This window comes from Xyrauchen texanus, chromosome 23 (genome assembly GCF_025860055.1).
Source record: "Xyrauchen texanus isolate HMW12.3.18 chromosome 23, RBS_HiC_50CHRs, whole genome shotgun sequence".
Classification (NCBI taxonomy): Eukaryota; Metazoa; Chordata; class Actinopteri; order Cypriniformes; family Catostomidae; genus Xyrauchen; species Xyrauchen texanus.
Window position 1 is genome coordinate 30,045,113 of NC_068298.1, and position 27,680 is coordinate 30,072,792.

The 27,680-nt window shown below is 37.0% G+C and overlaps 2 protein-coding genes across 4 annotated transcripts; both read right to left on the reverse strand.

Annotated features, from left to right (window-relative positions):
* Positions 1–215: 215 nt before the first annotated feature.
* Positions 216–9,102, reverse strand: LOC127663020 (cyclin-A2-like). Of its 3 annotated transcripts, none has more exons than XM_052154410.1 (9): positions 8,955–9,102; positions 6,187–6,441; positions 5,375–5,612; positions 4,212–4,318; positions 3,893–4,116; positions 3,025–3,229; positions 2,810–2,923; positions 2,285–2,418; positions 216–2,210 (listed from the first exon to the last, which is right to left on the reverse strand). In XM_052154410.1, the coding sequence occupies exons 2-9, from the start codon at positions 6,397–6,399 to the stop codon at positions 2,159–2,161; spliced, it is 1,287 nt and encodes a 428-aa protein (XP_052010370.1). In that variant the 5' UTR covers positions 6,400–6,441; positions 8,955–9,102; the 3' UTR covers positions 216–2,158. The 3 variants fall into 3 exon arrangements, with proteins under 3 accessions (XP_052010370.1, XP_052010369.1, XP_052010368.1); XM_052154409.1 differs by lacking the exon at positions 8,955–9,102 and adding an exon at positions 6,560–6,779 and having other exon boundaries at positions 4,212–4,321; XM_052154408.1 differs by having other exon boundaries at positions 217–2,210; positions 4,212–4,321.
* Positions 8,972–25,972, reverse strand: LOC127663023 (Bardet-Biedl syndrome 7 protein homolog). Its single transcript, XM_052154416.1, is given in 20 exon segments — positions 8,972–9,124; positions 9,258–9,393; positions 9,541–9,664; positions 10,077–10,180; positions 10,469–10,578; positions 10,800–10,964; positions 11,050–11,189; positions 11,308–11,373; positions 12,642–12,716; positions 12,882–13,104; positions 15,363–15,465; positions 16,440–16,524; positions 16,686–16,816; positions 22,688–22,804; positions 22,932–23,004; positions 23,211–23,397; positions 23,552–23,727; positions 23,826–23,888; positions 25,258–25,323; positions 25,525–25,972. Coding segments are annotated over 19 exon segments (2,178 nt in total). The 5' UTR covers positions 25,561–25,972; the 3' UTR covers positions 8,972–9,124; positions 9,258–9,259.
* Between the last annotated feature and the right edge of the window lie 1,708 nt (positions 25,973–27,680).

A 27,680-nucleotide genomic window follows, 5' to 3' on the forward strand; every position in this document is an offset into this window, starting at 1 on the left:
ACTGCTGACTTTGTTCCAGTTAGATCACAAATGTAACTGTTCTGAGATGTGTGGGGTTGGGTAACCCCACTTCATAAATCAGTTTAACCCATGCCTAAGCCACATTTGCTTAGAAAGTCAGCACCTTGGAAATGCATACTCAGTGGACAAGATAATAATAATAATAAAAAGATGAAATATAATTGGTTAAATAATGTAGTATGGTTGAATCACTCTTTTGGTACATGCAGGAATATTCATGAGCTTTGCATAAAACAAATCTCATACATGGAACTATATAAAATAATCACTTCATAAACAGTCCACCACTGTATTGGTCAGCATTTTTAAGTACTGAGACTATAAGATATATACAATGGAACAAAAAAATAAATAAAATGATTCACTAGAATTATAAACACCTATAATACGATATAGAAAGTATTGTGGGCATAACATTCTTGGTACGTTTTGCAATTGCTGCAGACACTCCATAAACATAAGTCATAAACAGTCATAGTAAAAGTGACAAAATTATTTGGTCACTAGAAAACAAAATGAGTTCAAACACACAATGGAGCCATATTTAAACCTGCAAATACAACCCAAAACAGAGAAAAAGTAAAACTACCTGAAAATGAGCATATCACATTTGTGTGGCATTTAAGCATCAGTGAGACCAAAAAAAAAAAATATAAAAACAAAAACCCCTATATTACATTATCTTCATTAATTAGAAGCAGGGCCAGGTCTATGGGAAAGTCTGCCCTCCCAAAGCGCAAGCCATGGAATGATTTTGAATAGCGATGGAGTATGTAGAAAATAGTTATATATATATTGTATTCTGGCATAAGAATAGTAAGAATTAAAACATTACACTCAGGTGGACTAGATTTAAAAATATATATATAATTAGAGCTACTGGTTTAATGCAAATTATGTATTTTTGTTGAGAATTGAGATCTGAAACTGGGTTTTAATGTTTAAATAATCCCAGTTCAAAATACAATTGCATTACTTTTCAAAATAATTACATGTTTTTTTTTCCTTCCAAAAATATCTCATTTGGTAACCATACTTCGCACTCATGAGATGTAGCTGAGGTCTAACAGCATTATAGAACTCAATTCCATTAACTTCAGCTGTCCAACAGCCTGAAAAAATAGTTTTACCATAACCATGTCTTTCAGATCTGTGGCCTTTTCATTTCATGTATTCATGTTAACATGAAATAACTTCAGCTTCCAATATATAGGCAGTAGATATAGTTGACAAGTCAAATAGAAATCTTATAAGTTAAAGCTGAAGTATGTAACTTAAATACTTTCTCCTAGCTAGCCTTTCTATACATGTAGGTTAATTCTCAAAAACGGCTAAGTAAATCCTGTTTGTTTTGAGCGACCCTTCTATACAAACAGAATGGCATTGACTTGGTTGATGGAGTGAATTGGGGACAAGACCATCTCTGTTTGACCAACAGCAGATGGGGGAATCTATTCAGAAAACAGTTTCGGTTTATTTTCACAATTCCATTTGGTGGCAGAATAACAGCTTTAAATGAAAATGTTCTTACATTTTATGTATGCAAGTCTTCATAATACCATGAGAAGCAAGAATGGGAAAAGTGCTTGAAACTCATGTTCAGAAAAGAGAACCCGACTACAACAGATTTTTCATTGCTTTGACAATATCTTCCAGACTGGCTTTAAAAGCTCTGGTCATGTGACAACTTGTGCAATAAAAGTCTGCATTTTCATATACCCAACAAATTAAGACCCTTTCATCTAAATTGAACCTCCAGTATTAAATCAATGTAATTGATACTGTAACAAAACAGACATTTAACTCGCTAAAAGGCCAGCAGCACTTTTATTAAGATGTAAAAGGGAGGATCACCTTAACAGTGTAAGAGGATAAAGTGCACCACTGGATTTCATAAAAAATAGAATACAAACATTGAAATATCAAAACAATGCTTGATTACCTAAAAATGTACAAACATCTGGTTGTATCATACGTAAAATGGCACAATCCTTATGGACCGCAAATACAAATTTACACAGATCACCAAATCTCACCATTTGCCCAAAATAGAGGCTACGGCTTCAGTTATTGAAGTGAAGTCACAAAAAAAAAAAAAAAAAACGTTTGGAACCATTAAAATGTTGATGGTAGGGGGCTAGTTCAAGATCAGCTTCTCTGGAGGCTCAATGAGAGAGACTTCATGGTACCTGGAGAAAGAAAAATATTAAGCAATCTTGTAGCAGTGCATTATGCAGATTAAAACCATTTAAACACTACTGACTTTGAGCCCTTGTACTTCTCCCTAACAGATTGCTGTGTGTGCTGAGCAGCACCGAGGTAGGTCTGATGAAGATCCTGAACACATGGCATTAGATCCTTCAATGTGTAGCCAGTCATCTCAACAAGTGCCTTAGACTGAAAAGACACAAATACATGATCTCATTCCCCAATCCAAGCAAAAACACGTCACATGGCAACAGTTTCATTACAGGTGCACACATTTTAACCCCTGATTCTCATTACAACATGAAAACAAAAAATAAAAAAAACACTAGATTTAAAACTAACTGTAAACCAGTACCAAGTGAGAACTTCATTTTTGTAGATTTATTTGAAGACAATAAATGGAAATCAGCAACTTTATTGCAATGCAATAGAAACAGGATTAATTTGGGGGTAAACAACCAGGACATTTTCTTCACAGGTTTCGTGTGAATCACACAAGTCTGTACAATTCCCTTGGAAATTTGGAAATGTATATAAAAAAGGATTTAATACAAGCCTGCAAATGTTGGTGCCAACTTACCCATGATCCACCTGCAAGTGTGTGGTTGGCTAAAATGAAGGCTGCAGCAGCAGTCTGAGACGGGAGGTACTTTAGGAAAGGGTCGCAGTCTATTAAACTCAGCTCACCAAGAAACTGGGGGGGAAAAAGGAAAACTTACATTTGTTGAAGTGAAAAAAAAAAAAAAAAGAAAAAAAAAAAAACCCACCCACACAAAAAAAGGAAATGTTTCTCACCATTGACAAGCTCTCCACCTTGCTGCTCACTGGCTGTTGCAAGAAATACTGGGTGAGGAACTGATTGATTGTTGGTGCAGCAAGATCAAAAGACAGGACTGTCAGCACCAGATGCTCCATCCTCAACACTTGTTTCTTTGTGTAGGTGTCATCAGTGATGTAAACAAATTCTGCCACCTCTGGGGGGTAGATCTCTTCAAACTTCCTACAGTCAGAAAGGTACGAGTGAATAAAGCGAGAGCAGTTTGAGGCTTTAACATAGTTCTGGCATAATTTACTCGCCCGGTTTCTTACTCCAAACCCAAAAGATTCTCCTAAACCTCACGAAAAAAAAAAAAAGTTTAAGGGTTATAGAATGAAAGCTTTCAAATGGTGGGAAAAAAAAAGAAAAAAAGTTCATTACTAAAAGTTAAGGGACCTGCTTGTCAATATATTTTGTGACAACGCGGTCTACACAAGGTGGCGCTAGACGGCTCTCAAAACCGAATCCTCCATTGATCTCAAATCTCAGAATGTTTTACATTATCAATTTAAATGAAAAATTACTCAAGTGAAAATTATGGTTGCAAGGATTCATACATCAATCCACTACACCAGGATTTATAAAACCATATTTAAATCCTCCAGTAACTACATAGATTGAGACTACCCATTCTGAACAGCGCTTCAGCAGTGGTCTATAGTAATGTTTTTCTGAAAATAAATAAAATTTAATAAGCAATACATTAAGATTTTCTATAATCAAGAACTTTGGCACATCTTGGTAAACATAGCTATTTTCAAGGGTTTTCCAGGACTTCAATTGGAAAAATTGAAAATTTAAGCACCTTGTACGAACCCGGTGCACAATTTATATAAAGACACTTACGAAGCCAAAAGCATAGCAGCTGTGCCAACCAGCTGTAGCTTTCCTCTCAGGACCGACATTGAAGACAAAAAGCGATCAATGTAGTTCACGGCCAGGTAGAGTGTCTCATTCTGGAGCTTGTACTCCTCTCCCACCTCCACCAGCCAGTCCACCAGGATGGCACGCATGCTGTTTGTGATGTCAGGCTGCTTTTTCATGTAGCCTCCCTTTGGTTTTGACTTCAGCTACAAAACAATAATTGAATCATAAATTACAGATAACTAAGTGTCTTTAAGGGGTGCCCATTCTTGAGCTCTCAGAGAAGGTTCTTCATTCTCACCTCCATCTCCCGCAAATGTGTGTGTATTTCTACAGAGTATTCGGTGACTTTATTTACATTGGTCTGCCTCTCCTCGTCCTCAACTACAGACATATCCATAGGAGAATCTGCTGTAATAAATAAATAATAAAAAAAAAGACCATGTAAAGAGAAGAGAAAGGCACCCACAGTTTTTGATCAATTGATCACCATAAAATAAATGAATCCTCATTTAAGAGATTGTGCGTGCACACACACAGAGCCATTTCTAGCCAATTTAACTTTTCAGATCATGCCAGCTAGAAACATGTACATTTAACGTAGAAATGTCTAAAACTTGACTTCTTTCAATGCTCTATGCTGAATTATCTTAATGGTGATTTCAATGACCGTGGGAACCCTGTAGTCAAGAACTACATTTTTATAGAGGGGTGGATTTACATGCGTATGCAAAGTTTAAATCTAATGATTTCAAAGATTTGTACAATTACACTTATTAGTGTGCAGTCGCCAAAGGCAGACTAGTGTCATCATAGTAGCTCGCGGGCAAGTTACACCCTACACAAGCACACAGGGCAACATATCTAGCCAATGAAATAGACATTTTACTTATGTTAGCCATTTCCATCAGTAACAGAAATCAAAATGTGATGGCAGAAAATGCCATCGTAATGAATTCCTGTTTTTTTTTTTTTGTGTGCGCGCACCTGTAATATCTGATGCATTTCCTAATATATAATTATATACACTGCCAATTACACATTGTGGGAGAAGATGGATTATTAATTCATTAAACTAATCAGACCAAGTAAACAAATTAGACAATTTGGTTTAAATGGATAAATATCCCCTCATAAAAGATAATCTTTTACAAGGTGAATTTGTTGTTTGTGGTCTAATTTGTTGACTTGGTCTGATTAGTTAAATTATTAAGCCATTTTTGAAGATTACCTCCTAGAAAAACGTGAAATCCACAAATCCATTTTCTCCCACAACGTGTGTAATTGGTAGCGCATATAATAATGAATAAATAAAAGCCCCCAAAAATTGATTTGCCCCATTTAAAAAAAAATATATATTCCCAGGCTTGGAAAACTAAAAATTCCCCTGATATTCCCAGGTTGTCCATGACTTTAGGAACAGGACCACAAGAATGAGGGGCAATCTGATAACACATTTCCTACCAAAGCTGGCTTCCATTGGCAGCTCAATAGTTGCAAGAGGCTGCCTTAAGTGCGTCACAGTGGGATTTAGTGTGAGTGGGGAGCAATCCATGGCTGCTTTCTGGGTAGAATGTTTTTTAGATGCACCATCAGGTTCATCCACATGAATCTGGAAAGCAGGTGGCTTGCAGGAGGGTTTCTCGCCAAAGCTCCTGCCATGTTCTTCAGACTTGCAGGCAACTATTTGGGGCCCTGAAACCTTTTGATAGCAAAAAAATAAACACTTGATTAAGATTTTGGGAAGGTGGAAAGAGAACCCATAACAAGAATTCATTACAATACAAAAGGTGTTGTACAGCTCATGCACACTTTCAGTAAACTACTGATAAAATGCACATACAATCGAAAACAATTCCACAGCTAAATTAAAATGCTACACTAAAAGGCAAGCAGGTTTATTATGGTAGAGGTGAGTTTATAAAATGGCGGTCAGCACACTGGGAGGGAATGAGCTGCGGGTATTTAACACCGCACCACATTCAACCTGTGGCGCCATAAACAGAATCGCCGTTTGGTTCAGATTACAATAAAATCTGAAAAGAAATTAATTTAGATCTAACATGCATGATTGAAAGCCTATAAGGGGCGCCAACAGTTTGAATGGATCACCTATAAAACAATTCGATTCGTCCCATCAATCATGTACAGTTAATCAGCGTTACCTGATAGAATTAAACAAGCCAGGAAAATAAAATTCAGATGTGGAGGGAATGTATGCTCATGAAGAAAAACTACATTAAAAGCACATTGTCATACGCCATACATGATCCCACCTGTTTAGCGGCGCGCAGAACGGGCTGTCTGCGCTGATTGTTCCCAAGAGCGCCCAAAACAGTCCTGTTGCCTGGTTTAGGGTTGACATTCTCCCGATTTTCAACCCTGTTCTTGGTCACACCGCGTAGCCGTGAAAGCATGTTCTCTTGATTATGAACATCAGCGGCTGAGTCATGAACCGCGCTTCCTTGTGTTTGACCGAGAGATGACATTCTCTTTCCAGCAGCAGATCGACGGGGTGAACTCAAGTCGCCCTGCAAGAGCGATCGTTGGGTTAAAACACTTTAAAAAAACATAAAAATCTTCGCTATTTTAACTTTTGCCCGATCTCACGCACGTCAACAACGAATAAATCAAGAAATCGGCACTAACCAGGGTAACTGGCAGGGGTGAGCTGTTGAGATCCGGACAAAAACAATTGCCAGCGGCGTCATACAAAACCCAAATTCAAATATAAATCATGCAATAGTCCTATCCTACAGAAAGCGCGCCATGCTGACAAGCAAACCCCATCAACACAGCTCACAAGATATGCTTTGCTGAAGTAGGACGGCGCCTTGTTGCTTTTCACAGCTGCTCTTTTTTTCGCTTTCTCAGTTCAAGTAGCCCGCGACTATTGAAACACACCAATCAGAATGCGGCAAACCCAAACGTCATTGATTGTACGGGGGCCCGGAGAGTGCAAAAGTGACTCCGCTCTAGTCAATGGAACCGTTGAGAATTCAAAGCGCTCGCATTCCATTGGCTCAATTGAATTTTGAATCAGTTCGAGGAGAGTATAAATAATAAGAGTCATGATGGCATATGGAATATGATATACAAGCTTAGTTAAACAGGCATGACAAGAATATAAATGTTTTTATGGTGATTCTTTAAATAGGAGAACTTTGTTTTCTTGTCTTGTAACTTGCTTTTCAGGGAAACGTATTTCTAGTTTTATTTTATTTTAGGATGAATTATAATAGATTTAAACTTTGTTTAAGTGTGTCTCTTGCATAATTTATTTATATTATTTAAGAGTGATGAGAAGTAAATTTGCCAGAATTTCAAACTTTTTTGTGCATGTCTCCCACACAGACCTTTTACCTTCCCATCTATAATAAAAGTATTGAATAAATCATATAAACTTCGCAATTTTTGCATTATATTTTAAATTTATTTGGTATATGTTTATTAAAAAATATATATATTTATGTGTTTATATATATATCTTTCAATGTATTTTATTTTTATAACTAAAAATCACAGTCTCCAATGCTTCAGTCATTATCAAGTATTTTAGAAAACAATCAAATTTACAGATTATCACATCTTTGACAGGTTAGCAGAGTAAGTAAGTCGACGTTTAGTTTAATATAATTTTTTTTAAATCAATGTAATTTAGAGGCTTTATTAGTTCGTATGAACAAACTGTTTGATATTTGAGAAATAAAATTCTGAAAGAACCAATTTCAATCCATTTCAAAGTTAATTAGCTTGTTGTGTGTAAGTTCAAGACTTTTTCACCAAAAAAAATACAATAAAAAAAACCCCACACCATCATGTCTTAATTTCTTAATGCAAAAAGCTTCACTGTAAGGAAATTAGATCAGGCACACAGACTGACCTACATATACTACTGAATAAAAAAAAGTAGACACATGAAGTTTTAATTTTTTTAAATTTTATTTCTGTAGAAATGCAACTTAACAATGGATGAGTGTTCTAAATATATATAAACATCTGTAGTCACAGTTTATAAAGGTTTATTTATATATTGTTTATAAAGGTTATTATAATAAATATGTTTAATCTGTGAAGTTAGATTCTAATCTGCTTAATCTCTATATTTCTCTTGCAAAAACAAATTCACAAAACACATTCCTTACAATTGGTATGTAACCCTTGTTGCTAGTGGGTAGAGTCAGACTGTGAGCAGGGGTTTAGTTACCCTTTAATGACACTTGTGGCCGTTAAGTGAATTGCAGCCAGCAACCTGTTGCTCATGCTCGTGCACACACTCCATAGGGACGCGAGCATTGACCAAAACAATGAAGTAACGTACAAAGAGACTACATGATTCACCGGCATCATGCTGACAGATGAGGTAGCATAATTAAAATTACACAGTTATGATTGTTTTACTACAAACTTTGAGACTTTACATTATATTTGACACTCCAGTACTGGAACAGGGCTAAAAACAAAGTGTGGATATACGTCTGACTATGTGAGACTATAGTTTTAAGTAATCACTTTTCTTTACATGATACATTGACTGCATTTATAATAGTCTATGTTGGTGCCAGCCAGCTTTATCAGTAGCTGTTAGCTAAATTTGGTGGATGATGACCGTAGCTGTTGATAAAATAGACTGTACATTATAAATATGTTGACACAATTCAGTATTGATGTGATTCCTTCACAACTGTCATTTTGATATATCGATGTGCTATTGTTTTATAATAATTGATTGTATATATTTTCTGTTTAAGCAAGTTACGTCACACTGATGAATGAAGCTTTTTGCATTATCTTGAACACTGTCTAGCATTCATTTCATGTGTTATTGTAGTTTACCTTGCTGAATAATTACAAATTAATATGATGTCAGTTACTGTGAATCAGTATACCTGATATTTAATATAAAGAGATGATCGTTGAAATTATTTGAAAGTTACGAAGCAAGGTAGCTTGCAATCAACAGGCAAGATCAAGTGAGCTAAAATTACACAAATCAATCCTTATGGCACTATATTTCACATGCTTTGCAGTTATGTAAGTTTACCTGCCAATAAGAAGAACAGCATTTCAGGGTCGGTTTTGATCCCCAAAAACAAACGAAGGTCCCTCCAGGAATCAAATGCCCTGCCGATGTTCACTCTAGTTTTCGCTCGACCACGATCACGTTCCCGCTTAGCCAGACGGAATTCAGCAGATACATTCAGTTTGTTGTCGCTGTTGAATAGCGGAAGAGAAGCACTGAGGCAAGGAAGTCCGGGAAGGGCACATTTTTTAAGTTGCGTTACAAGCCATTCATACGTTGCCAATAAAGAGGTGAATATTACATAAAAATTGTTACATATTGCACCTTTAAGCTTCACTGAAAAATTCCATTAAGGACTCAAGTTCATAGTTGTTCAAAATTGCAAGCAGCTGTGAAACTTTTGTTTTGACATTTTGTCCTTTAAATTTGAACTTGTCGATGAAAAGATCAATGATCATACCTGCAAGAAAACAATGCTTGGTTTATCTAAAGATGTCATTCAGTCAGAACATGCAAGGTTTATGTGTACAAGACATCAATCTAATGGAAATCTACATGTAAACATTTCTACAACATTGTCTCTGTTGCTCATCAAAGGTTAACTTACCATACAATCTTTCTAAGTGAGCGGGTTGTTTCTTATATTCTTCTAAGAGTTGAGCTGAATCATCTAGTATACTGCGATACTCTGGGATCAGAAAATCTGCATTCCCTTCATGAACCTGCAGCTCCTGCATATGACACACACACACATGTTGTGTTTCCATGTTTTATGGGGACTTCCCATAGACATAATGGTTTTTATACTGTACAAACTTTATATTCTATCCCCTAAACCTAACCCTAACCCTCACAGAAAACATTCTGCATTTTTACATTTTCAAAAAACATAATTTAGTATGATTTATAAGCTGTTTTCCTCATGGGGACCGACAAAATGTCCCCACAAGGTCAAAAATTTCAGGTTTTACTATCCTTATGGGGACATTTGGCGCACACACACACACACACACACACACACACACACACACACACACACACACACACACACACACACACACACACACACACATACACACACACAAACACACCATCAGGTCGGTTCATTTTTTAGCACACCTGCTATGACTTTTTATGTTTTACCTTTAAAGCATCAATAAGCTGAACCTTTTTGGCCAAAATCAGCTGATTCTCCAGCTTTGGATGAATCATCTGAAGTGTATGGCTCACAGAATCTTCATTCACATCTGATGTCAATATAAGAACAATCATAACAAGCACTCAATTCTCATTCTTCATACATGAATTAAAGATAATAGCTATCTAATAAAACTCTGGCCCTGTTTATACACATTCCATATCAGTTAGACAAGTGGTCAACAAAGACTGCCATTTACAACTAGTATTATCAAATGTCTCCAATGCATCTTCAATGACCTGTTGTGATTGGAAGAGGAGGATTTCTAATTGTGTGACTAGATATAATTTAGTACATCATTGTTACTTCACTGAAAATGTCCTGTCTTCGAACTCACCGTAGGATGTTTTCAGGTTGATTTTTCGTTTAGTGGCCTCTTTGGACAAGACATCCTTCAATATGGATATGGTAGAAATGTTGTCTGAATAGAAGTTTGCCTCACCTTTACTGGAAACCATTGAAATAAGGAAACAAAAATTAAACACTATCTCTATGGTGGAAAATTATATGCAACCACCTAATAGGATCTTTGTCCAAGTTGTTATAATTAGTCAAATCAATATGTCTTGAATCAACAAAGGCAAATCATAATTAGCCCTGTTTGAACAATAATTTTTGAGTTTGTGTTGACTGTTTGGTGCAATGATCAATGAAATGGTAGGCCTCACCAATAGGTGGCTTCTAGCTGGGTGCCCAAGAAAGTGTTTTGAAAATAAAAGGTGATGCTTTCTCCTGCTGGTGTTTTGTCTGGGACCTCAGGCAGACAGAACACAACCCACGAACGGATCTCTGCAAAACTGAACTGTCCCATCAGCCTCAGGGAGTTCATAGGCCTAGCCATGAAGAAACAAAATCACACAAACATTTATGTAGATAAATTCATGAAGTCGAACTAATAGGAGTCTTAAGTAAACTCACTGCTCCTGGTCAATTGTGTGTGTTCTCTGGTGGAGCGAGAGCGGTTTGATCTGGTACTGTCGAACTTGGCAGGTTTTAGGCTGAAGCCTTGGTGTCACATAAGCTTGAAGGGTGCCATACTGACCCTCTATAGATCTCACCTAAGAGAGAAATCAAGACAAATGCTCTTAAACTACATGTAATATAGGTTAATGTATTGGGACATAATCCAAACACACACACAAAAAAATCACAGATACTTTGTGAATTCCTGCTCACCTTCAATTCCAGCCTTGTGGTATTTGCTTGGCATCTGTAGCTGGCAAGGAGGAAGTTCCCGTTAGACTGTTGGGAAAGATGAACAAAAAAATAAATAATTAGAATGTAATCTGACCATTAATTAAAGGGATAGTTCACCCAAAAAGGAAATTTTTTACTCATCCCCCCAGCATCCCAAATGTGTATGACTTTCATTCTTCTGCAGAATACAAATGAAGATTTTTATGGAAAATCTAATCTCTGTAGGTCCATACTTTTCAAGGGAAATCCACATAAAGGGAGCATAAAAAGAATCTATATGACTCCAGTGGTTAAATCCATGTGTTCAGATATGACATGATAGGTGTGGGTGGGTGAAGCAGATAAATATGTAAGTCATTTTATATCATAAATTATCCTCCCTACCAGTAGGTGCGATATGTGCAAAGATGGCGAATCACCAAAAACAGAAGGAGAAAGTAAAAGTGAAGGGAAAATGACTTAAATATTGATCTGTTTCTCACCCACACTTACCATATCGCTTCAGAAGACATGATTTAAACACTAGAGTTGTCTGGAGTACTTTTATGTTGCCCTTATGTGGATTTTGGAGCATCACAATCTTGGCATCCATTCACTTGCATTGTTTGGACCTACAGAGCTGAGATATTCTTCTAAAAATCTTTATTTGTGTTCAGTAGATGAAAGAAAGTCGCATGAGGGTGAGTAAATGAGAGAAGTTTCATTTTTGGGTGAACTATCCCTTTAAGCTAAAATAAATATGAATTTTGAAGAGTCTTTACACAGCTATTTTCTATACAATGACCAATGTTCATAGTGACCACAGCTGTCTACTCAAAACACACCATAAAAGTGGTCCATATGACTCGTGCACTATATTCCAAGTTTTCTGAAATCAAAATTTGTGTGCTTTGTATGCAAGCTTTGTTGAGGAACAGACTGATATATAGGTTGCTATTCAAAGAAAATCTGCTGCTCTCTCCATCCCGTATATTCAAACCAGGAAAGATTTTCAGTGCATATATAATGTAAGTATATAATGTAACTACTTTAAAAATGTGGTCCGTTCCTCACAAAAAGCTGTCGTAGTGTTTCAGAATACTTGGAATATAGCGCATGTGTTATATGAACTACCTGAATTTTATATTTTGTCCTTTTTGGAGCTTGCAGTCACTATGAACTATGTAAGATTTTTCAAAATGTCTCCTTTTGTGTTCTATGAAAAAAATAACAGAATAGGCTAAAGGCTTGAGATGACATGAGGGTGAGCAAAGAAAGACAGTGAACTATTCCTTTAATGATGTGGTCCATAAAATGGCACCCAGATGCATTACCTCTGAATCACATTCACTGAAACTAACCACTGCTGAATTCTTATCAACATCCAGCAGGTCCATGGGAACATCACTCTGACAGAGAACAAACACAAGGAAACACAGGTAAGTGAAATGTTCATCTCTCAATACATTTAGAAATAAAGCTGAATTAGAGAAGATCAGAGGTTTTATTCTGTAGGAGAACTGAGTTAAAAACTTTAAGTAAAAATAACCTATTGATCAGCCTATTGCTCTTACCTGTAGCAAGAGGTTGTCAATAGCAGTCTGCACTTCTAGTGTGAGGCTATAGCTGGCATCATCCTGGCACAGTGTGAACTTGTCATTAATGCTAAAGACTGGTACAACAGACACAGCTGTGCTGGACTGCGAGCTTTGCTGGTATTTTTCTCTGCCCTGTAAAACCTTCACCTGCAACTGCTCCAACTCAGCCCCGAAAATACACAAGAATAAGCAAACCATGCTTAAAGAATTTGAAAAGAATAATGCCTTTAAAAAAAAGACATGTTAAAGAAGTAGTACACAAGAAATGCAAATCAAATCATTGATCAACTCCTGTACAAAGTACACAAATAAAACATGCCTTATAGGTTGGATCACATGTCATGACCAAATGTTATGATGTAAGAAACAAGGTTTGACCTTATTGATGTTATTACTGACATATTTGATTTGTGCACTGTAAACTGTAAACAGTTGATCAATTATGTAATTTGATTTGATAGTCATCAATGACTTACATTTCTATTAGTTCATCACAAAAAGTGATACTGTGGAAACAGAAGTCTTGGAATATTGTGCACAAGTTATACAGTATCAAATACAGGTGAAACTCGAAAAATTAGAATATCGTGCAAAAGTTCATTAATTTCAGTAATTCAACTTAAAAGGTGAAACTAATATATTATATAGACTCATTACAAGCAAAGTAAGATATTTCAAGCCTTTATTTGATATAATTTTGATGATTATGGCTTACAGCTTATGAAAACCCCAAATTCAGAATCTCAGAAAATTAGAATATTACATGAAATCAATAAAAAAAAGGATTTTAAATACAGAAATGTCGGCCCTCTGAAAAGTATAATCATGCATATGTACTCAGTACTTGGTTTGGGCCCCTTTTGCATTAATTACTGCCTCAATGCGGCGTGGCATGGATGCTATCAGCCTGTGGCACTGCTGAGGTGTTATGGAAGACCAAGATGCTTCAATAGCGGCCTTCAGCTCTTCTGCATTGTTTGGTCTCATGTCTCTCATCTTTCTCTTAGCAATGCCCCATAGATTCTCTATGGGGTTCAGGTCAGGCGAGTTTGCTGGCCAATCAAGCACAGTAATACCATGGTCATTGAACCAGGTTTTGGTACTTTTGGCAGTGTGGGCAGGTGCCAAGTCCTGCTGGAAAATGAAGTCAGCATCTCCATAAAGCTTGTCTGCTGAAGGAAGCATGAAGTGCTCTAAAATGTCCCGGTAGACGGCTGCGTTGACTCTGGACTTAATAAAGCACAGTGGACCAACACCAGCCGATGACATGGCTCCCCAAACCAACACAGACTGTGGAAACTTCACACTGGACTTCAAGCATCTTGGATTGTGTGCCTCTCCATTCTTCCTCCAGACTCTGGGACCTTGGTTTCCAAATGAGATGCAAAATTTGCTCTCATCAGAAAAGAGGACTTTGGACCACTGAGCAACAGACCAGTTCTTTTTTTCTTTAGCCCAGGTAAGACGTTTGACATTTGAAGCCCATGTCCAGGACCCGTCTGTGTGTGGTGGCTCTTGATGCAGTAACTCCAGCCTCAGTCCACTCCTTGTGAAGCTCCCCACACATTTGAATGGCCTTTTCCTGACAATCCTCTCCAGGCTACGGTCATCCCTGCTGCTTGAGCACCTTTTTCTTCCACACTTTTCCCTTCCACTTAACTTTCTATTAATGTGCTTTGATACAGCACTTTGAGAACATCCAACTTCTTTTGCAATTACCTTTTGAGGCTTTCCCTCCTTGTGGAGGGTGTCAATGATGGTTTTCTGCACAACTGTCAGGTCAGCAGTCTTCCCCATGATTGTGAATTCAACTGAACCAGACTGAGAGACCATTTAAAGGCTCAGGAACCCTTTGCAGGTGTTTAGCTGATTAGAGTGTGACACTCTGAGCCTACAATACTGAACCTTTTCACAATATTCTAATTTTCTGAGATTCTGAATTTGGGGTTTTCATAAGCTGTAAGCCATAATCATCAAAATTATATCAAATAAAGGCTTGAAATATCTTACTTTGCTTGTAATGAATCTATATAATATATTAGTTTCACCTTTTAAGTTGAATTACTGAAATTAATGAACTTTTGCACGATATTCTAATTTTTCGAGTTTCACCTGTACATTTGTTTTGTTTTGTTGTAATTTTTTGTGTGTCATATTTGGAGCTTGACAGCCAACAATCTAACTTTAATAATATGGTGAAAAGATGTATGATGTATGAAATTATTTGTTCCACGGAAGATAGAAAGTCATACAGGTTTGGATCAACATTAGGTAATTAGTATTATAGTAAATAATGACAAAGTACATTTTTGGGTGAACTATTCTTTTAGTTAACACATTACACAGGTGCGATGTCTTTGTTGTTTTTACACTGATTATGTATTTGATGGAAAATACTGAATACCAGAAATATAGCAGAAGAAGGAAGCTGCCAAGATACAGCTGGATGTACAGTACCTGAGTGTGGCCAATTTCCCCTGGGTCTATCTGCTCATCTTCATCTCATCCCCCGGGCCTGCTACCACCTGCTGAGGCTCTGAGGTGAGACCTGACACCCATCCTTGATACAAATAACATGACCACATATAGGATACAGAAAATAGACCTTATTTCACAGTAGCGCAATCTTTGATTTTTAACGTGAATTAAAATGAAGCTGTGAGAGACAGACTTACCATCTCTTCAATGGCACGAACGGTATAAAGCTGTATAAAGCTCCTAGATCAAATCTGATTTTCCACAACTTATGTTGTTAAGAGTTTTTTTTCATTGTTTTGTTTACAGAACAATCCAAAACATTTTAAACTGCAGTTCAGCCCATTGTAGAGCCTGTACGTCAATCCCTCACAGTCTCTTTGTCATTCCCATTAAAAATGAATAAGGTCTATACATGATAAAACAGTCAAATAACTTTTGATAAAGGGATAGATCACCCCAAAAATTTAAGTTCTCTCATCATTTACTCACCCTCATGCCATCCCAGATGTGTATGACTTTCTTTTTTCTACTGAAACAAAGATTTTTAGAAGAATATTTCAGCTCTGTTGCTCATCACAAGGCAAGTGAATGGTGAACAAAACTTTGAAGCTCCAAGGCAGCATAAAAGTAATCCATTAGACTCAGTGGTTAAATCCATGTTTTCAGAAGTGATATGATAGGTGTCGGTGAGATACAGATCAATATTTAAGTCCTCTTTTACTATAAATGCACCTTCCTGCCCAGAAGGTGGCAATATGCATGAAGAATTCGAATCATATCGCTTCTAAAGAAACAGATTTAACCACTGGAGCCTTCTGGATTATTTTTTGCTGCCTTTATGTGCTTTTTTGAGCTTCAAAGCTTTGGACCCTGTTGACTTGCATTGTATGGACCTACAGAGCTGAAATATTCTTCTAAAAATCTTCGTTTTTGTTCAGAAGAAGAAAGTCGCACATCTGGGATGGGATGAGGGTGAGTAATTGATTAGAGAATTTTTATTTAAGGGTGAACTATCCCTTTAAGCTCATTTGCTTTTATATGAAAGCAATAGCTAACCTGTGTATGTTGTTGTAAGAACTTCATCGTACATCTCTTTTCCAATGCAGCCACCCTGAATCGATGTGACACTCTCAGACAAAACCTTATAAACACACACACACACACACACACACACACACAATTATCACTTCCAACTCTTGTGTGGTGGAATTTAATGTGAGTCAAGGCTTCAAGATCTTTCTTGATGATACTCAGAGAAAAATATGGATGAGTTTACAGTCTCTTGAGATTTGCAAAACTCACATTCTCAAAGCGTAGTGTTGGTTCATTTGAGCTGTCCAACACATAGATCTCCACAGTCCCATCATCCCTTCCCACCAGGATGTCCTTTACACCATCACCAACAATGTCAAAGGTATCGATACATAGCACACCTTTAAAATAATAAAAGGTAAAATAGGTAAAGTGCGTAATTTCTGCGCTGCTTCCTTTCTTTTCGTATTTACACCATGCAAGCTTCTATGCCTATATTCATGGAGGGAGCCAGGTTTAGTTATTCAAAATAGAGCTAAATAAGTTGTTTAAGATTAATTTTTCCTAAAAACCTTAAAACTAAATTTGGATTCACTTGGTTAAAAACCTATTTAAAAGTATCAACAGAATAATACAGTTTCCTCAAATGTGTAGAAGTATGACAGTCCAGTAAAATATGTTTAATGGATAGTGGATTCTGACAAGATGAACACTTTGGTGAATTTTCTCATGATGAGTAGTAATCGGTGTGAGTCTTGTATGTCCTATCCGGCATCGTGTGTAAATAACCTGATCCCAACAACAAGATTTATTTCACATAATTTGTTGTTTAAACACTGATCTAACTCTGACTGCCATTTGTTTTTAATGTATATGTTCAGAGCTGGTTTCAGATCTGTGAAAGGTATACAGCATTTTACTGGTTCAGAGGATAATGCTTCTCTGGCAGCTCTGTCTGCTTGTTCATTACCAGAGATTCCTGAGTGACCAGGTACCCAGCAGAAAATAATATTAAAATTCTTTGATTCAAGAGATGACAGTTTGATTAAAAGTCGGTTTTTATAGCTTCCAATGCTTCAAAACATTATTTTGAATCAGTTATTCTAAAAAAAAAAATGTTTGGAGCAGTGTCAATAAACTTCAGTGCCAGTAGTAGAGCATTTGCCTCTTAAATTTGCCAAACTTAAATTTGGTCAGGGATGCATACACATTAACACAGTTGGTTTGCTGCAAAAGCTGCTGCCACTTGATTTCCAGATTTAGATCCATCTGTGTATATTGGGATTTGTTGTGGGTACACTGCTCTTATGTCCAGAAATTGTTGATGATAATCATTTGGATGCATTTTGGATTTTTGGTTCCTTGTTAAATCTAGATGGATTTTAGGCTTTTTGAGATCCCATGGAGAACATTTGCAGAAATGTGTCTGTTCCAAAATGTTTAGATCCACTTTCAGATTCTCCAGATGGGTTTTTATATGTAGGCCAAATGGACGAATGACACTTGGTTTTCTTTCATATATTGTTGAATGCTGAAGTGGAAAAACTGCTGAATACGCTGGGTTTTCTTTATTTGTTTTAAGTTTGTTTGCATATTGTAGTCTGATTTCCAAGGAAGGTTAATTGACTTCCACATAGAGACTTTGGATTGGGGATGTTCTGTAGGCTCCCAAAGCTAGTCATATACCTTGGTGGTGTACAGTGTCCGAAAGTCGTATATATGATTTCCAAGCAGATCCATATATTATATTTCCACAGTCTAGCTCATAAGACAAGTTCATAAGAGTTGAGCTGTCTTCTCCCCGTTTGGTTTTGGATAAAACCTTTAAAAGATTAATAGCTTTAAAACATTTATTTTTCAGTGATTTAATATGAGGAATAAAATATTTTTCTGAAGTTTTTTCTGTCAAAGATGATACCAAGAAACCTGTTCTTTTTAACAACTTTCATGGGGACTCTGTCCATAAACAGCTCTGGTTCATTATGTTTTTGTTTGTGAGAACATGAAACCGTTCTGTGTTGACCAGGAGTGCATTTTGTTTTTCTTCAATTGGATTTTTGCTTGATAGTATGCATGTACTTGCTTCTGTAGCAAATGCAGATATCGTCTACATATAAACTACAGAGGACATCAGAACCAATGACTTTTACAATGCTATTTATTTTAATAATGAAAAGGGTTACTGATAGGATACTTCCTTGAGGTACTCCACATTCTTGTTTATATACAGTAGGTTAGACAAGTGTTTGCTATATTAAGTCTAAATAGTCTGTTCGATAAAAATCTTTAAATGAAGATTGGCAGATGACCTCTAAAATTCATTTGGTACAGATCCTTTATAATGCCATGTTTCCATGTTGTGTCATAGGATTTCTCCAAATCAAAGAAGACAGCTACAACACAATCTTTTCTAATAAAAGCATCACAAATATAGATTTCGAGACAAATAAAATGATCTGTAGTGCTTCGAACTTTCCTGAAACCATATTGGGCATTACTTATGTGGTGTTTAGATTCCAGTATACAGACCAGGCAATCATTGACCATCCTCTCCATTGTTTAGCATAAACAACTGGTTAAAGCTATGTGGTCGTTATGGTCTTTTCCTGGATTTCGAATAGGTATTATTTCTGCTTCATACCAAGCAGATAGGATTTTTCCTGATATCCAGATGAAGTTAAAAATTCTCTGAAGCATTTCCAGGAATAGGTGGGGTAGATTCTTTAAAAATTGATAGTGGATTTTATCCGGTCATCAGCTGTTTAGTGGGATTTTTTAATGGCTGGCTGTAGTTCTTCCATAGAAAAAGGTTGGTTGTATGGCCCTGTAATCTGTATTACTAGAGCCAAAGTTACTTTTCTTTTTCTTGTTGAGCATGAAAGGTTCAAAAAGCAAGAAGGCAGTTCTCAATAGAGTAATTGTTTTCGAAAGTTTTGAAGTCAAGAGTGTGCAGTGTTTGCTGTTTGAAGTGTTGTATTTGAGGACCATTGTTTTTCCCCTTCATTTTCCATATCAGGTTCCATATTTTGTATGATGAAGAACTTGTTGTCATGCTGGAAATGTACCTTCTCCAGCTTTCCTTTTTTTACTTCATTTAGAATTCTTCTTGTTCTTGCTCTACTCATCTTGAGTTTGATACGATTTTCAGCTGATTGATGTCTGAAGAACAGTCCTTCAGCTTTTTTCCTCTCTTTTATAGCTTCCTTACATTTATCATCAAACCATGGAATTTGTCTATGTTTTATATTTAAAGTAGGGCTGTCGATTTAACGTGTTAATTTAGTGCGATTAATTTGACTAAAAATAACCTTTGACATTTTTATGCCATTAAGCCACAATGCCCCCGGACAGTAATATGGAAGATTCCTGAGAAATGCAAGCTTGTAGTACCACCTGTTTACTCCAGAGGGCAGTAAGTGAAACTTCAGCTGTGTGGCAATGCACAGTTTATACAGTGAAGAAAACCATCCAGCAGACACACAACACAGACATTCTTTACGTTCTTGCATTCAAAACACTTGATGGAGCGCAAATCCGAACTTAGGGATCTCAAGATGTGTTCTAAGTATTAAACTATATTTAACTTGACACAGTGACGTAAAAATTTTATGTTTATGATGCGACACACTATACAAGCATGTCTGACGTAGCTGTACATTGACGGGCCCTTAAACAAGCCCTCATAATAAATCTCGAACTGACTGAAAAATTCACTTGTGAAATGGATTGCTGTGAACTGTATTGGGTTATGTTCAATATGGTAGTAAACAATACATTGTATTCTAAAGCCGCTTTTTGTATTATCTTATTAATGATTAACTCTTCTGCCACAAGAATGTTATGCATTTTAATTATCTGGATTATATATATATAATATTTAGAGATAACTATGTATCATTATTTCATCATTCTATATTGAATGCTATTTATATGAGGGGTTTTCTCAGCAAATATTTGTATATGCGATTAAATGTGATTAATCGCAGTTAATTAATCAGGACACCATGTAATTAATTTGATTAAAAATTTTAATCAATTAAATTAAAAAACAAATTTAATCAATTGACAACCCTAATTTAAAGATGCTCTTGGGACTGTATCATTAGCTATAGATATAAGCATTTTAGTGAAATTCTGCATAGCATCTGGGCTGTCTTCTGGAAACCAGTCTCTCTTTTTGTCTGAAATCTTGTATTTGAAATCTTTGTAAACTTGTTTCTTCCTCTCTCCCTTTGATGGTTACCATGATTGGGAAATGATCACTTCCACAGATTTCATGCCAAACTTTTATTATTTAAAAATAATTCAGGCTGACAAATTGACAATTACAGAGTATGTTCCATGCCCTGGATGTAAATAGGTATTCGATCCATTATATAAAAGACATAAGGTGTGGTTATCTATAAAATCTTCTGTCTTCTTTCCATTTGTGTTACAGTGATTACTGCCCCACAAAATGTTATGACTATTAAAATCTCCATGAGAATAAAGGGAGATGGGAGCTGAGCAACAAGGTGATCTAGGTCCATGTGTGTCAAATTTTTATTTGGGATAATGTAAACAGAAACGACTGTAAAAAGTCAGGCGTAATGCTGTCGCCTGTAGATTGCTATTAATATTTATATGACTATGGATCACATCATTTCTGATTAAAATGGTTGTACCACCAGAAGCCCGCTTGTCATTGGGACCAAAAGTGTTAAAACGTGTAAAATTTTTAAAAGAGAGAGTACCGTCTGATGGTAATTGTGTTTCTTGAAGACATATGACTAGAGGATTAATAATTGCAGATAAACGCTGCAGCTCCGTAAAATTTGCCCTGATACCATGACAGTTCCATGGAATGATAGAATTTTCCATTACCTATTATAGGAACAGAATAGGAACAGTTTTCCTGGTTCTCCCTTTAGGGGATGGACTTCTAAAATGGTGTTCATTGTCTTTCATTTCCACATCTTTAGTTTCATCAAGGTAACTGATTCACTTAGTACATCTGATCTTCTGTATTTCCTTTTCTTTGATCCACATGGGACACTGTTTTGATGCAGCTGAATGGTCACATGAGCAATTACAACATTGAAATGGTTTTTCACAGCTCCCTTTGTCGTGGCCTTCCTGCCCACAGTTACAACAGGTATGTTTGTTGTTGCAGCCATTAGATCCATGACCGTACCTTTGACAGCTGAAACACTGCAGAGCGTTGGCTACAAATAGGTCCACTGGAACACTTAAGTATCCAATTCGAAGTGTATCTCTGAGTAGCGGTTTATTAAAAGTGAGGATATACGTACTAGTTTTAATCATTCGCTCTTCTCTCTAGATTATTATTCTTTTAACGTTCATTACTCCTTGGGTCTTGAACTCATGCGTTATTTCTTCTTCATCCACATCATCCAACTCGCTAGTACGGATTACTCCTTTACTGTAGTTAAAAGTTGGATGAGGAGATGTCTTTATTTGAACTCCAGCTAACATGCTAGCATGTAGTACATTTTCAGAATTTGCCTTTTTACTGCATTCTACAAGAATACCTGCAATACCTTTTTTGTATAGCGAAAGGTGAAAGCTCGATGATTGGAGAATCTGGAGCAGCAGCTTCAGTGATGATACATTTTGGCCAGTCATCATTATTCGGCACATGAGCACATCTATTTTCTGAGGTATTTTCAGTATCCAGGTCCAAGAAATGTTTTATTAAGGTGCGTTTTGAAGCCATGTTTTGAGTTTTTATTTTCGTCATCTCTGCTCCCCACCCACCTTGGAGCCCCAAAACAAGGGATGCACAGCGCCGCAGATCTCCAGCAGATTATGCATCAGGGATACAGGGACAATATACTCACTTCACAGGCTACCATCATAAACATTGTTCCCAAGCCGTACCTGGTTCTGCACCACTAGCAGGACAATGGCGGAAGGGGGAGTATTTGAAACCGGTTTAAAAACAGTCATTGCTTTTGCAATTCTGCTTGGCACTAGTCGTGTTGCAGAAATCTGCATTTAACGATCAGGCCTGTTTCACAACGGGTAAGCAGCGCATCTTTTTTACATCACCTATGTTAACAGCAGGAATGTGCACAACTGACCAATCGATTGATCGTTCAGCGCCAGATAGTCGACTATTAAAAACTCTACTCGAATATTGCAAATTGATTTTCCTTTGCGCATTTGCCTACCCTGTGCAACACTGAATACAATTACAAATAGCTACTTTTATTCCAAAAAAAGTGCAGAGACATGTCAATAAGCAATATTATATAAGATTCCTTCCCTACCTCCTTTTTTCTTCTCATTATCCAGTTCCCAACTTGTGACTGGTCCAGATTTGGTTATCTGCACAAGACCCAGTTTCCCATCAGCTGTTCCATACAGAACCTCCTCACCACCCTTTCCTGAGGACCAAGATATCATGCATGATCAAATTCTCAGACAAAACATGCCTTTGCATTAAAAATAAATAAATAAATGAGAGAAGGCAGCTCAAAAAGATTATAGTTCTGCTGTCATAACAGTACGTACCTCCATCTCTGTTGTGAAGCTCAAGAACTGTTGGAGGTCCAGGAACTTCCACATCAAACAGAAGATCAGATCCCTGATGAAGCAGAGCATAGAAGGACTGAGAATTACACCTAACTGAGATGGACTATTCTATTACTAAAATCATGGACAGCTATTACAAAATTATAAATACAGACAAAAGGGTGGCACTCCTCACTGATTTGCAGAGAAAGCTGCTTCATCAATTCCTGGTTGTATCTTGGAGATTGAAATTACACAGTGGACAAAAGGACTGATTACCTGCAGTACACGAAGTACCCTGTCCTGGCAGGCCAGGATGGGCACAGTGTGGCCCACTGTCTCCACAGGTAAACACAGAACATCATTAATCTTGTCTCCTGACAGGTAATAGTCCTGATCTTTGCAGTCACAGTAATGGTTATAAATGTAGCTCGCACACACAAACAAATCTGCCCCTGAAACATGCCTATGGAAAGGAGCATTCAAAATGATAGGGTGTTAAATGTATTATCAGTTCCACTAAATAATATATCATTACTGATAAATGTAAAATGTAAATGTATTACTACACAATACACTGGCTTGCGGGAGCCTAAAATAACAAAACAAAAAGATCTCACATGGCACTAATGCTCTCTGTTAAGTTGGCCTCAAACGTAAGGAACTGTTTGCCCTTTTTGGTGTATCCCCTCACTTCAGAGCCAGAGCAAACAAAAATCTTTTCCTGTGGGGTCCCCAAAGTCCCTCCAAGCTCAAGTCTGGAGATCTTCTGTAATGGGAGCGATTTGAAAACAGGCTGATAAAACAGACAGACATGTAGCCTTCATTTGCAAAAGAATATTTTGGTTGTTGAGATCAGTATACATTTAAACAGGAGGCACTTCAGATACATACCACAACCTTCCCTTTTTTCATCCCAAAACAGGTCACAACAACATCATGGTCTGCAACAGCCACCTAAGATGAGAAAATTACCCACTAAAACCTCCAGATACACCAACAGTTTCTTTTTTCAAACCATAAGGCAAGTGCATACATATTGCATGCTCGTTGCACAAGTAGGATTTAATCTTCATCTTTTTTGGCCTATAGAGCAAGACTTTGAAATCCACCACAGTAGCATTAAGCATTAAACAAATAGTTCACACAAAAATGAAAATGTTCTAATCAGGTGTGTATGACTTTCTTCTCAGAACACAAACAAATATTTTTTAAATAATATTTCAGCTCTGTAGGCTCACGCAATGCAAGTGAATGGTGACCAAAACTTTAAAGCTCCAGAAAACACATAAGTGCAACATAAAAGTAATCATACAACTCCAGTGATAAAAATCACGTCTTCTGAAGCGATCCAATCGGTTTTGGGTGAGAACAGACCAAAATACAACTCCTTTTTTACTGTACAACTTCCCATTGCAATCTCTAGACACAATAAGGATTTCAATCTTGATTACACTTCCTAGTGCTTGACGCATGCACAGAGCTCTAGATGGTGCTAGGAAGAGTAATCGAACTTGAAATCATGATTGCCAAGGAAACTGCCGATGTCAAGAGTTATAGTGAAAAAGGTGTTATATTTTGGTCTGTTCTCATCCAAACTCGATTAGATCACCTTCTTTGTACATATCGACACCAGGAAAGATAATTTATAGTAAAAAAGGACTTAAATATTGATCTGTTTCTCACCCAGACCTATAATATCACTTCTGAAAACATGGATTTAACCACTGGAGTCTTATACATTACTTTAAAGCTACTTTTGTGTGTGTGTGTGTTTTTTTTTGGAGCTTCAAAGTTTTGGTCACCATTCAATTGCATGAAATAGAGCTGAAATATTCTTCTAAAATGCTTTGCTTGTGATCTGCAGAAGAAAGAAATTCACACATCCTAGATTGCATGAGGGTGAGTAAATGGTGAGAGAATTTTCATTTTTGGGTGAACTATCCCTTTAAGCCCTTCAAACAATACTATAAAATACTTTACATTTCAGATGGTGACATTTTTATCTGAGATTAGGTCTGAATTCTCTGTGTTCAAGGAATTGTGCATTCAAATTAAGCTCAATGTACTACTGTATCTATGGCATGCTGTTAGTTATAATAATACCACATAAACTGTTGACTTGTACATCAAGAACCAAACATACAAACAATAAAAGTATATGCAGAAATGCACTTATATGAAGTATATGTGGCAACCATTGTACCTCATGTGTTGTAAATGTGATACTGTCAGTACATTTTTATTGTAATTGACAGCATGTAAAATTGGACAGCATACAATCAGTGTTGAACAGAACGTTCCATTAAAAAGGTTGCAGATGTACCTTTTGAGTAGCTTTTTGTCCCACAGAAGGGAGGAGTTTCATGGTTTTTTGAGATGTCACTCCAACCTGAGAAAAACAAAGATGGCATGACTAGTAGTTAGATTTCCTCCTGATCATTTAACCACCAATAACACTCTCAATTCACCCAGCCACAGGCATTACCAGTGTTAATTCAATAAATATACCAATACACCAAGTGACCGCATTTCTACCCGATTTGAAATGACTGTAAATTAAAATAAAGGTACATGTGTCATATAATCTAACCTGGAGATAATCCACATGGTTTAAATTTAATTCCATCTCGTTTTGTTGGAAAAACCTGCTCACAGTTCTTACTGAATTATAACTGGTAGCCTGTGCTTTCTTTTTAGTGTTCGTGCTGTTTGAGGACGCTCCAATATAGCTTTCTGTAATTCATACTCCACACTATTACTTCCTTTTAACGACACGGAAATATATATTTCAAGCTTCTCCAGTCGACATTTAGCACAGTGGTCCCTGTTCGTCCTCACAGCAGACTGGATAATCCTGGGGATTAGTTAGTTTGAGGTTGAATTTCGCCGCGTTAAAATGTTAATATCTAACAGAACATTTAACGACTATTCAAACACATACGTATGTTTCGATTCGCGGACGAATATAATAAAAAACTACAACAGCAGCTAAATATTTTATGTACGCAGCTAACACGTTTCCTCCGCAGCGCCATGTTTGTAAGCCATTTCAAACCATCCGCGGTTACCTTGGTAACACTAGACGTAAAGACGTTCCTTCAAAACACTGAAAATGATTTTTACAAATACATTACATTTAAAGACCATTGCATCTGAACGAAATGGTATCTGAACAATATTTTAACTGATTAACGATACATTGGCTTGGATGCTTGAGTTAAAGGCTACGGGGAAAAAACTCAAATTGTTTCCCTGCTCGAAAATACAGTTTAAGGTGGTAGCTGTGTTTTGGGACATAGTAGCTGGTTTCTAGCTGGTCCACGGTGGTATTTAGAAGATCCAAGGTGGTCGTTAGCTGGTCCAATCTGGGTGACCAGCTGGACCAGTTTGTGATTAACTTAGACCAGATATGTTTCAAAATCATCTTAAAATGGATTTTACTGCAGGGTTTTGGAAACTTTTCATCTTATCCTGTTGGGAAACCATCTTAACCAACATGACCAGACTTGGAAACAAGCTAGACCACTTTAATCCAACTAAGACAACCAGTGACTGTTTTAAGCAACCTCAGCAGGTTGTCCAGGTTACACACATGGTTGGGGTTCTTTAATCATGCTTTTTAAAATCATTCTATCATTGACTTATGGTGTTTTTATATTGAACTAATTACGTTTACTTTTTCATAGTCCTAGCCCTAAACCTATCCCACACAAACCTTTTGGCATTTTTAGATTTTCATTAAGATAATAATTTATTTATTTATTAAGCTGTTTTCCTCGTGGGGACCATTGGCTCACTACCACAATGTGTGCAACACACACACACACACACACACACACACACACACACAGGAGCACACACACACAGGCGTGGATAAAGGGGCGTATAGATGTTACTCAACAGCAGGAGGAGAGGGCGCAGATTCAGAGAGGAAAGGTAAAGCACCAAAGAGACACACCATCATTCCTCATGGATTATAAAAAAGGATTTAATGAAAAAGGGACTGAAGTCAAGAAATCTGTCATGGATAAATCTACATCAGGTGAAATATGCTACACCACTCTGCATAAATTGGGAATTGTCTAAAGAACTGCAGTAGTGTGGGATTTTATAGCCATCAATGCCCTCCCCAAGGAGGTTCCTGGTGGCGTCCACCTCCTTGCCTCTTACAGTAGGATGGGGCTGGAACCTAACTGTGTATGTGGGGCTCTTCACGGTCCTGCTGGTGCTGATGGGACTTCTTTTGTGGATGATGCTGAAACAGCTCAGGAACTCTGTGGGCAATTATACCCATCAGCGACATATGGGTTCTTGCAGACGTTATGTGTTTTGATGGAGAGACCAAAGAGACACAGCATGGATAATGATTTAAACTGAAGGAAAAAAACTAACTTTTTTGCATACTTCTGTGATTTCTAAACAGCTGGACAATGAGAGATCTGACTAAAAACCCAGTGACTGCCAGACAGGTGTGGGGAGTGATGAAAGAAGAATGCACTTTCAAAACTGTATTGAGGACTTTTTAATTCAGAATTACAGCTTTCCAGAGGAAATGTGAGACTTGTATTTACTGGCATGCGTAAATTATTAATCCCACATGGCAGGTACAAAATTAATTATGCGAGGGTGTATAATCTATTCCAGACTCTTATAGGGACAAAATATGCAGCCTGATCTCCAGCTATGAAAATATTATATTGAAATCCAAGTAAAACAGACACATTATTTTGTTTGTTGTTCTTGTGG